This window comes from Vidua chalybeata, chromosome 1 (genome assembly GCF_026979565.1).
Source record: "Vidua chalybeata isolate OUT-0048 chromosome 1, bVidCha1 merged haplotype, whole genome shotgun sequence".
NCBI lineage: Eukaryota > Metazoa > Chordata > Aves > Passeriformes > Viduidae > Vidua > Vidua chalybeata.
In genome coordinates this window covers 120,033,674-120,046,062 of record NC_071530.1, presented here as the reverse complement: position 1 = coordinate 120,046,062, position 12,389 = coordinate 120,033,674, and the positions used below count along the sequence as shown (strand labels likewise).

The 12,389-nt window shown below is 38.7% G+C and overlaps 1 protein-coding gene across 2 annotated transcripts in view; it reads left to right on the top strand.

Moving 5' to 3' along the window:
• NCOA2 (nuclear receptor coactivator 2) overlaps positions 1–12,389 on the top strand; it is a 187,418-nt gene that overhangs the window by 154,784 nt on the left and 20,245 nt on the right. For both annotated transcript variants that reach the window (XM_053940986.1, XM_053940996.1), the window contains 4 exons: positions 3,701–3,911; positions 7,050–7,259; positions 9,033–9,248; positions 9,880–10,009. In XM_053940986.1, coding sequence (XP_053796961.1) covers positions 3,701–3,911; positions 7,050–7,259; positions 9,033–9,248; positions 9,880–10,009 — 767 coding nt within the window. The remainder of the gene's footprint in view (positions 1–3,700; positions 3,912–7,049; positions 7,260–9,032; positions 9,249–9,879; positions 10,010–12,389) is intronic.

Here is a 12,389-nt window from a genome sequence, read left to right as displayed (position 1 = left end):
TTAGTGCCCAAGTTCTACAGAGATTGTTACAATTTCATTACTTAGACATAGTGAAAATACTCACACAAGAACTTCCTTGTGATGCTTAGCACGTTACCAGATGCCTTTTTTTTTTAATTCCTGACAAATAATTGTTTCACAGGGAGCTTAGGGTGTGCCTTCTATTTACATAAAATTCAGTTTAGGCCATTAACAAAATAAATATAGAATATAAATAAAAGAAAAATTCCATTAATCTAACCAAGTAAATATTTTAATGCTAGTTTCTGCACATATGGTGCCATTTGAGGGTGAGTCTGGAAAGACTTATGCTAACATCATAGATTGGTGTTAATTCCAAATATCTTGGAGCTTTTGTAACAGTTGAGAACCCTTATAAAAATATAAAGATGAAATATTTAATATTGATTATTAAGAAAAAAAAAGGAGAAGGTTATGTATTTGGGTTGTTGTAATACATCTGTTGTATTTGGCCTTTCTTTGCCACTTCTGAGAGGAATTAAAAACACCTTAGGCAGCACAGTTTTCTGACACATTTGGATCAATATGTTCTTCATTGGTGTTTTTTTAGGTTTGGTTTTGAGGTTGTTTTTTTTTATATATATATATATCTAGTGTTTGAACAAAGAGTTGCAGTAGCCAGAATGCTAAAAGAAAAGATGACACAAAATCCCCCATAAAACCAACCAAAACTCCCCCCCGCAACATATTAAACTTCCCTTTGCTGTTGTCTCAGATGCAAGTAATGAAGGCCATATGTCTTAATTCCCCCAAAGAGTACTGAATCATCCTTCTATAATTTATGATGCTCTATATCAGTCTCTTCTCCTGGCTCTTGCGGTCTTCTTGTACCAGATCTCCCATCGCTCAAACTGCAGCTCCTATAATCATCACTCATGGCTGTCTCTTGGAGCGCCTTTTTGAATGTGCTTATCACCTGTCTGTGAAGTGATTTAGACTTCGTGTAATCACATTTGATTCCTTCTGGCTCAGCCTTTTCGACTGATGTGCTGGGTCCACCCAGCTGCTTGTAATTGCCTGGAAAGCAGTGAGTCATCAGAGGGATTTGTCAAGAACAGGTAATCTTGGACCAGCCAACCTGTTTTCCTTCAGCAAGAGGGTAGCAGAATTGTTGACATAAGAGAAATAGTGTGTCAAGGTGTTTAGATTTGAGCAAGGCCCTTTTCCTTACGGTAGGTAGAGGTGCATGGTCAAGATAAAACTGCTGTGAGTGGTGAGAAAGCTGTTTGGAAATCCCTCCACACACTTGGTTATTGAAGGGTTCACTGTCAAAATGGAGATGCTGCAGGACTCATGCAGCATCTACAGCTGCTCAGTGCTTTAGTTAACCTAAATGACCTGATGTGACAATAGAGCTTGGTAAAGCTGAGTGTGGCACTTGAATGTCTGCAAACACACTGGAGGACACAATTCAGATTCAGCTGCAACGAAGAGATACAGAGACAAAATGTTAGAACATTCAGGGTGAATAAATGCTATTTATTATCATTACTCAAGAATAATGTCTCTGATTTTTTTTTTTTTATGAGGGGAGAAGTGACTAAATAGGAGTTTTTCAGAGCTGTTCTAGGGATCATAGTGATGACAAGATGAGTGAGAATCAGTAAATGTCATGTAATTAGAAGAACTATGTGCTTTTCTGGAATATGCCATCAAAGCATACTATGTGTAGAGGAAATTTTCTGCTTTACCCAGCAGCTATAAGGCTTCATTTTAAGTCCTGTCTTGGAGATGGCTTCAGCAAAAGTGTGGATCAACTGAAACCAATCCACAGGAGCAACAAAAGTAATAAGAGGCCTAGAAAACATGTTATTTGCTGAAGAAAATTCACAAGTTGAGATTGTTTATTCATTTCAGCTTAAAACACTAAAAGGGCACATATTTTCAAATACAGAAAAAGTTATAAAAAGAAAGGGTAACACAGTATGCTCTCCAAATTCAAAATATGATTGGAAGGAAGGGTCTTAATCTCTGTGTGAGAGATTTTGCATTGAGACTGAGAAAAAAAAATACAAGAGTAGTAAGGATGGCAGGGTGCTGAAGCCAGTTCTCCAGGGAAGCTGTGGATTTTCTGTCTCTGGATGTCTTTTAACAAGCAACTGTATGAACTTCCATAGGGAATGGCATACACTGATTTTGCCTGGAGGCTTTAAATTTCTTCCAGTCTTCTGATTCTCTGATTTCCTACCATTTTGCTAATAACACCAGCCTCTAGATCACCCACGTGCTGCCTTTTAATGGAGTGAATTCCCTCCTCTTCTGTGCTATATACTACAATTTATATGACTAGGACATGATGTAGAAAGAATAAAAAAATAAGACCATGATTATTTGCAGTCAGCCACCCAAAAAAAAAGCACATAGCAGTGTAACCTTGGGGCATTTTAGCTACCTTTGAATAAAATAGCTAGACTTCCCAGGAGCAGGTTAGATGTGGTGGCACGAGTTCTGTACAGACTAATGTGCAGTGCTTCCTAGCCAGCCTGTGAGAACCTCAGTAGGTATTTTAAAGCCTTCTCAGGTATTTCTACAGTATCCTGTGATCTGTGGCCTCAGTAAGAAGTTCATGATGTGGGGAAGGACCAAAAAAAAAAAAAAAAAAAAAAAAAAAAAAAAACCAGGAAGAATTGTATTTCAGTTCTGCACATTTGTGGTGTTATTTCTCAGTTCCCCATCCTTCACGGGTATCTGCTCACCCTGCCTCTCCTCTCTCATTGCACATTTCCTAATGAAGACACTGGTTTTGAGTAGATATTTGTTATAAATACTGTTATGATTTATTTACTGTTCAAGATGGTAGTAAAGTGAAACCCTGTTCTTAATTATTACCCAAGTTTTACCCTAATCAAGAGTTTAGGATTGGAGAATATAGTTGCAATATTTTCCACATTTCAGTCAGAAAATTATTTTAATTCTGAGAGTTTTCAGACAAAGAAGCTGACAAAAGAGAATACCAGTGAAAATCAATATATTTAAGAAAAACAAGCAGGTCAGTAATTATGTTAGTGTAAGGTGAACTTAATTTTTCTCCCATCTATATGTCATTAATTTTGCACTGAATTTAATGTAAATTCATATGCAGATTTCTCTTGTCATACTCTAGAGAAGTTATTTTCAATGATATGGGAACTTGGGAGTAAAATAAATTCCCAATCCCATGTATATATCTTGCCAGTTAACTTATGTAGAGTTATTCAGTGTTCAGGTTTTGAATATAACAAAAAAAGATGGTATAGCCATAAAGTAACTTTTCGATTGTATGCATCTAATCAAGTCATAAAGAGACTAGAAATACAGCTGTGCTGAAAGAAATATTGGTTATAACTACATAAACCCCCATCTTCAGCACTCCTGGCTCTCCTGTTATCCCTGCTGTCAGCACTGATCACAGGGTGCCCGGGGAGGAATCCCCCTCTTGCCCAAGGTATGGAATGATACCTCCCAACGCGGGGCTTTTGAAGGGTGCCAGTGCCACACTGGGCTCTCCAGAAGCAAGGCAGACTCGCCCCGGGAAGCCTGCCCAGTCCCCTTCCAACAGGTTTGTGAGCTTCCTCCCCGTCAGGCCTGTTGCCAGACACATCGGAGGCCGCTGCGGCTGTGACGCTGGGGGGCTGCCTGGCTTGGCCAACAGCAGGCGAGCAGCGAGCTGTACTGTGGGTTTGTGTGTTCTTTGTTGCAGCCAGGCAGTGAGTTGGATAACTTGGAAGAGATTCTGGATGACCTGCAGAACAGCCAGTTACCACAGCTTTTCCCAGATAGCCGCCCAGGCGTGCCAGCGGGCTCGGTCGACAAGCAAGCCATCATCAATGACCTCATGCAGCTCACCAGTGACAGCAGCCCCGGCGCGGCAGTGGCCACCCAGAAACCAGCAATGAGGATTTCACAGAGCAGTGAGTGCACCCCGCCCTCCGCACGCGTACACCGAGCTCGGGAACCCCCCAGTGCGGGGTCCTGGTGCCCCCGGGTCAGCCAGGGAGGAACTGGGCAGCTCCCAGCCCCGGGCTGGTGTTGTGTGGTGACAGAGCGCCATCTGCGGTCGTCCCAGCTCCAAACACACCGGAGCTGTGTCTAGCTCACACACTCTGGAAGTCTGTGTCCCTGGAGACGTTTTCAGGGGTACCCTCAAATCAAACATCCCCTCCTGCGCTGGTGGGTGACGCTGCTGTTGTGAGGGTTTTGGCATGGAGAGCGCGTGCATTTTCTTACAATGCAGGTCATTCCTTTCTGGCAGCTCTTGCAGCAAAGCTTTTCTAAGCATGAAGGAGACTCTTCTAAAACCACAAGATTAATAGAAGGACAGAAGATTAAGAATGCCCAACTTTAATTTGAGATTGTGGCTTTCAGTTGAGTCACTTCCAGCTGACGGCTTTCCTTAACCTTATTAATCAGCTTACAAATCAGCATTGAAATGTTGGTTTGCCATCATAGTATAATGGAAAGCAAGGAAGACAGGAGTCTTATCAAGTACTAAGGTTGAATAAAATAGCATAAAAAAGCACTGGTTCATTTTTTGCTCCTGTTGGCTAGGATGACCACATCTATTTACTTCATTAGATGTATTCTAGATTTTTTTCTTATAAAACATAGGGTTTAGGTAATACTTTTAGCCATTCTGATAATAATAAACTAACACTGAGCCACTTTCAAATTTACTCAAATTACTTAGAAATGTTTAGATAAATACTAGTAGTCTATCAATAAATATTAGTGTGTAGATTCATATTAAGGCCACTTCAGATTCTTAAATTATCACTTATTATCCATGTTGCTCAGAGAAGGATGCTTGGGTTTTATGTACTTGCTTTTGTGAGTATAGAGGTACTAACAGCAGCACCTCAAAAGTGAGAAGGGAATCTCTGTGCATGTGAAGTCTTCAGCATACTCTTCCTGAAGCAAGGTCTGTTTGTTCCTTCCAGCCTTTTGGCTTTCTAGGGGTAGCCTAGCTTTAAATCTGCTTTCAAAGCTACTGGCAGTAGAGTAACAGTATGACTGTAAATGATAGTGGCTTCATGGTAAAAGCAGCATCCTGTTTCCCATCTAAATTAAAACCTAAAATATTTTCCCCCGGCTCAGTCTTGTGTCTGTGCCTGATTCCCCTAGGAACTTGTGCCTTGTGTACAATAGAAGACCATACAGAAGAAGTCCACAGAAGAAGTGAGGGGCCTCTCATGTGTTCACAAAAAAGCAATGCAAAATGAATGTCAAATCATACACAATTCCAAAAGAGATTTGGGGATTTTTACAGTTGTTTTTTTCTGATGAAATAACCCTTTCTGATGAAATAAACTTTAATTTTACAGGTTTTAAGGAATTACATTTATTTTCAACAGACGGATATTTTTGTCTGTTGAAAAATATAAAGACTGCTAGATCTACCAAATTGCTAGAGTCTGTTATATGGGGGATAGGGAGCCTCCTTCAGTCCCATCCTGACAAAGAGTAGAATAAGCAGGAGGTGATGTGATCTAAGCACCATCACAGCTCATCAACTGTGTTGTTATTTTGTGCCACATTTCCAGGATTCCTTTTTGTAATATTAGTTGGTGCTGGCAAAGCTGCACATAAAATAACTCATTTATCTATGTGATGTGTCAAACTTCAGGAGCAAACTGCTCTGAAACTGTCACTGAAGTTTAATTTTGCTTCAGTCCTTAGACTTTGTGATGCCCCTAATCTTGAGAAAGTAATTTTTGCTTCATAAGTAAATTTTGTTTGCTCAGTTGAACAGGGAGGCAAGATAAAACTTAAATCTCATGGTTAGGAATTAGGTGTATGTGATGTCATATATTTTCTGTACACACATATAAGCAAATACACCTGGCAGAGAACTTATATTAAAAAAAATACAATGAGTTCCTGTAGTCTGATTTTATAAAATAAAAGTCAGAGACCTCTGTTGTGAGATATCTCTGTGCATTTTAACAAACTTACTAAACCCCATCTAAGTTTTCAGATTCAAAAGTAACACTACTTCGATCTAAAATAAGAAAGTATTAATTTAACTTCTCAGTAATGTGATGAACACAGAAACACAGAAGTTGCTGTAAGGATGCTGTTACATCAGAGCCTCTTCTAGGGGAAGCTATCAGAAAGTATTGCAAATAATATTTTCACCAAAATTTTTCATTTACTTGCATGTATTTTATGGGCATGATTGGAAATTGAATCAAAGCTACAAGGTCAGTGTTTGATTCATGTTTGAGAACTAGTTGAGCACACAGGATGCTTTCATGCATTGGAACATTGCCCAAAGACCAGCTGAGCCAGATGCTTGCCAGTCACAGTCTGGAACTCACTTTGCTGAGGCAGTCCACCGTTTTATTTGCAGAGGCTGATATTAAAAGAACAAGCCAGAAGAAAGTAGTTACATAAAGGTGGCAGTAACTATCAAGGATGGTTCTTTTTTTACCAGAATATTATGGTGACACAACTCTGTTTCTGGACTGATTTTTTGTTGTTGCTGAATCACAGAAGTATTTCTTTTCATTAATGACAAAAAGTGTAAAAACCAAAAAATTAAGATAGACATGTTGAAATGGGGCTATAGGATCCAATACAGAGTCAGTCTGTCCTTCATTTTGAAAACTTCTTGAGGGGTAGAGCTTATGCTGGAAAACTTTCCAAACTGAGATAATTCCTAACAATCTGCCTCAGGATGGCATCTGCATGCAATTATAGTCCTACTAGGTATAAGATTAATTGGCAGTAGTATGCACATCACATCATGGTGTATTTTGCTGTAGTGGCTCTTCTGTCAGTTAAATTGTATAATTTAAAGTTTTTTTAAATATACGTCATATCTGGTTTGTGTTTAGTGTCAGAATGTTCCATTTTTAAATTTATATTTAAATGTCAAGAAGGGATGTTTCTCACACAGAGTAAATTATGCAACATAAAATAGCTGAGCCCAAGAGCTTTAATTGTGTCTAGGTTCTTTTCTTCTTTTCCTTTTTTTTTTTTTCTTTTTTAAACCTAGTGAAGTTTCCATTCTTGTAACTTTGCTTTTTTTCTTTGCTCCTCCTGTCTAGCTTTTAATAACCCACGAGCAGGGCAACTGGGCAGGTTATTACCAAACCAGAATTTACCACTTGACATAACACTGCAGAACCCAACAGGTGCAGGAACTTTCCCACCCATAAGAACGAGTAGCCCCTACTCAGTGATACCTCAGCCGGGACTGATGGGCAGGAATGAAGGGATGATAGGAAGTCAAGGAACTTTAGGCAACAGCAGTGCAGGTAAGATGATTTTCCTTTTTTTTTAAATATACTTGAGTAACGGGCTATAGCATGTGCAGCTTAACATTGGAGCTAATACCAGTGCACATTATTACTGTCCATGAAGTCTGGAAGCAGTTATGTTTTGTGGGATGTTATGTATTGGCATATTTATTTTGAATTTCTGTGTCTGCATAGTTTTAGTCCTGCCTTTTATGCACTGCTTTTTACCTACCTATAGAGATGGGTCTTTCAAAATGAAATCATGGGCAATACTGTTGCCCTTATGACATTGGCTTTGCCCTCGATTATTCTTTATTTAATAACCTTAGCTCCTTTTTGGGAACCATCAGATGTTGCAATTAACAATATGTTCACCTAATAATGAACAAACATATAGCCTGTTTGACAAGAAAAGTCTGGCTGATGGATTTATTTCAACTAGTGCATAATCTAAGATTGTGCAAGTGTGCAGCAACCACTGTATGAGCTCTGAGTAAATAAGTGGGCATTGTAAATCCTCTCAGCTGGCTATTTGGTGTCAAATTTGTATATTTAGTTGGCATCAGTCTTAAAAGAGACATGCAGCCAAAAGCTGGAAGATTTTATTTAAGCAGTTTAGAGATCAACTTGTATTCTTTCAAGTGTCCTCTTACTTTCATGATCTGTATACATATTAGAGGATTTTCTTCATCTTATGTATACAAGTTAGAGAATATTATTGTGTCCCTGCCTTGCTCTACCACAGCACATCTTTCAGCTGATAAAATATGTACACAAATGGACCGAACCTGGGGATGTAACACTAAAGCAAATTTTTTACAGCACTTGAAACAAAGACCCTCTTCAGAGGGTTTTTTTCTGGTTATAGGTCACCAAGTATTTGAACTGATAAGTAATAATTGTTTGTGTGGCTTTTAGTATTCATTTAGGGATGTTGCATAATGCAACTGAAAAGACCAGTCTGAACCAGTAGTCCAACCTAAAATCAGTGTTTTATCTACTCCCTTGACTCATATAAAAATGAGATGCATAAATACTGTGTCTGCCGTCTTTGGGGCTTGGGGGTTTTTGTGTTGGGTTTTGCTTGAGGCTTTTTGGCTACTGTCAGAGTGTAGTATTTGATATATTCCAAGTGTAAATAAAACATATCAGTTGTTTACAGTAGATGTGGGAGGACTTCCCCTATAATAACGGTAATGAACTTCAGCATCTATCGGAAAGTTCCTGTGAGTAATTTCCCTGCACTGTACATCGGTCTGAGATCATCTGGGTGAGCCTTGAAGCACTGAAGGCTCTGGGTTCCAAGTGAAAGAAGTGGCCAAAAGGTGTTTGCAGAACACAAATTGATGGTCAATCCTTCTCATTTATAAGTGTGTTTAGTGTTAACATGTTGTTACTCAAGTCCCCATTCTCACTTAGCGCTTGGAAAGTAAAGCACTGACACACATCAGCAAACGTGATTCATTTCCTGAGGAAGGAAGTTAAGGCTATCCACACACCCTCAGCACCTGTTGCAGACTGCATGTGGGAACACTTACCCTGAGCAGCATTTCGGAAATGATAAAAGGGTCTTCCTCTTGTAAGATGTATCACAGTCTCCAGTCCCTCAACTAAGCAGCATAAGGCATCGTTCTGCAGCTTTGCACATCTGGATGGGCAGTTGTGGTACAGTGTGCTTTGAGTGAAACTACTGCATTGGTATTGCTGAAAATGCAGCTTCCTCAGGCAGCAGTAGTGTTAAGGCTGTTCTGATCATGGGCTGGTACCTGAGTGTGTTTGGCTTTTGTGCAGGAATGATTGGTGGCAATGCCCCTCGGCCTGCCATGGCATCTGGAGACTGGGGCAGCCAGGCTCCCGCGGTGAGGGTGACCTGCGCGCCCACGGCTGGCACCATGAACCGGCCGGTGCAAGCAGGCATGATCCGCAACCCCACGGCCAGCATCCCCTTGAGACCCAGCAACCAGCCTGGCCCAAGGCAGATGCTTCCATCTCAGGTCATGAATATGGGTAAGTCCATGTGGAGCTGTTCCTTTTGGCGCACGCTGGATTGTTAAAGATGAAGCAGGAGAAAAAAAAGAAAGTAAGAAATCCTCAGTTCATTTACAGATTCAATAAGAACCATATTTCACAGTGAAATTTTCCTGTGGACATGGGAAAGAAGGTGTCTAAAATGCTGAATTTTAACACATGTTTTGAGATGGACAGTTCCTGCTACTTTGTAGTTCCACGGTTGTGTGGCCAAAGAGAGAGAACATGAGGTTGCCTTGGTTCACTAAAGACTGTGGAGTTTTTTTAGACTAAATGCTGTGGAATTATAATTGTTCCTGATCACCTTTAAAGCAAGTGCATAATAATACTGACTCTATGTACAGTCTTTTTCTTACTCTTGTCTTACTCATTTTTGCATCTACGATGTTGTATCTGCTATTTTATAATTTCGAACTATCAGAATACTCATGTTTTCTCAAAATTGAAAAGGAAATTTTAACAAAAGAATAATGATGCTTTTAAGTGTAATGTTGCTGAAGTCTTAATGCTTTTGTTTGCTTTTACCATAAAATAGGTAACTCATTTGAAAGAACTAACATGCAAGTAGCTTCTCTTCAGAAAAGTTACATGGTTATTTTTTCTTAATTAGGGCCATCTGAATTGGAAATGAACATAGGAGGACCTCAGTATAGCCAACAGCAGGCACCTCCAAATCAGACTGCACCATGGCCAGACAGTATCTTGCCTATAGAACAGGCAACTTTTGGTAATCAGAACAGGTGAGTCTTGGTGTCACATCAGAACACAGAGATTTTGCAAGCCTGTAATTTACACACCTCATGGAAATGAAGTTCTACATAAAACATTCACCAAATGTACATCAATTTAATTTTTTTATTATTTTGTGCTCATTAAATGTATGTGTGTTTCAGTAATATTTATAAATGCTCTCTTTGCTGTGTAATTATTTGAGTGAATTGAAAGTTCTGTATCACAGTGAATGCTGCCAGCACTTGAGGAGGTATAGTTGCACCATTTTTCACCTCTGGAGCATTAATGTGGGCATGATTCTGTCTGATTTTGCTGTTCTTATTGTTAACAATTACACTTTAACACTAAATGTGGAAGAGTGCCAGTAATACTAGCCATGACTGTGTAGTCATAATATCTGTCCCTTCCTGCAGCAGGGTAGCATTTTAAGTGATGTAGGACATGGTTAATTATGTTTTGTTTGGGTTTCTTTAATTGACCTAAATTCTATAAAAGAGGAGGAAGGAAAGATGAAGTGAAAGGAAGGCTGCCTCTTCCCTGAAGTTAGCTCCTCCTCAGGTAATCAGAACTGCAGTTTGGTCACAACTCATTAACTCATATGTAATGTATTAATAACTTCATTCATTATCAAGACTTTTAAATGATGGCACTACTGTTGTAAGCAGCTTACACGTCTTAAAAAAGAGCCATGTCTTCTGCAAAAGGTTTGCAGCTTACTTTAGAGAGACTTTGCATATATGGAATGTCTAAGGAATGCAAAATGGATAAGCAAGTGCAAAATGTTGAAATATTTTCATTTGTGTAAGTAGTAAATCGAGGGATCACTGAAAAGAAAATTAAGTGGGTACATTTGGAAAAAAAGTATGTTTGAAAAAAATGTTAATCTTCTGACTACATTCTCTTAGTTTTCATTAGGATGCCTGAAAATATTATCCATAAATATTTGTGGCATTTACTTTCTTATATTCCATGCTTTTCGAGATGTTTTCCTCAGTTAGCATATCCATATTCAAAATGCACTATTTGTATAACTGAATTATTCACTTTACAAACTACACCTTAAAAGAAAATACAGGGTCGTGTCTGGTCAGCAAGCCAGGCAGTTAATTATTCCATTTTTTTACCTTTGCATTTCTCATAATTTCTTTATAATGGAATAATTTCCTTAGAGTTAATGTCCTTACAGCTGAAGATGGTGGAAAAAATTCCCTGTTGCATTGCATCTGAAAGTAACAGTATTTTGGTCATTTACACCCCAACCAGAGACAATTAATTGGTTGATGCTGCCATTTCTTGCTTTATTAATCCCCAAGATTGCTATTTTTATAATCTGATGGTTGCCATATATTAAATGAGTAAAAATAATTCTTAAATTAAAATTGTCAGTGGGGTATATAAAAGAAATGGAGAAATTGTAAGTAATTGTCATTTTTTAATATACAGAATTTGACAAATGTTTTAGTTTTCTTTATCATGTGTGTTCACACTCATTTGCAATTTCAGAGAGGGTATTTTGCTAGCCTCATCAATTGTTTTTCCATATAATGGATCCCTTCTTAGAAGTTATCTTTAGAGTTTGTAAGCAGTCTGAATCAAAGGATTTTTTTTCTCTTTCCTCTTTGCTGATTTATAATTTCATCTATGAGCATTAGAGAAATTTCTCTGTATATGAGTTTGATTAATACTTTGCAATGTTTTAAAGGTGTGTTATATATTCTTCCTATTTTTTTTTTACTGTCTGGGAACCAATTAAAAATAATATATTTTTATTAGTTTTCCTTCCTGCCATCCTTTGAGTTCATTCAGTGTGCAGCCTGACGATGCAGCTCTCCCGCTTAGCTTTGACACAGAGATTAGACTTCCATGGCAACCATATATCTCATTATGGAAACTAAACACACAAACATGTTTCTTTGTTTTTTCTAAACAGACATGTAAAAAGGGTTCACATATAGTGCTTTTCCTCCCTCCATGGGTGACAGCTTTTGTTGTCTCTGAGTAATTATCTGGGATGGGATTCTTCCACGATGTGCATATTATAGCTGCCTTTGCCTGCAGAATGCTCTGCTCTTTTTATTTTCTGTTGCAGTTTTGTGGTAGCGTGCATGAAGCAGGGCAGGTGTGTGAACTGCAGAACAAAAACATGTCATTTGGCTGCAGATAAGGTGTTATTTCAGATTTAGTTTGTTTCTCAGGAAGTTTTGTCCTTTGGGTTTATAACAAACCTTTATTCTGCCGTTGTAACTGCAAGTGTGCTTCGCATACAAATTCAGGGGTGAGGTAAGCAGGATTTATAGAGTCATCACATGCTGCCTGACAGTACCCAAATTCTTGCTGATGTCCTTCCAAGGCACATAACGAAGTGCATAAACTGATACCCAAGTGTGC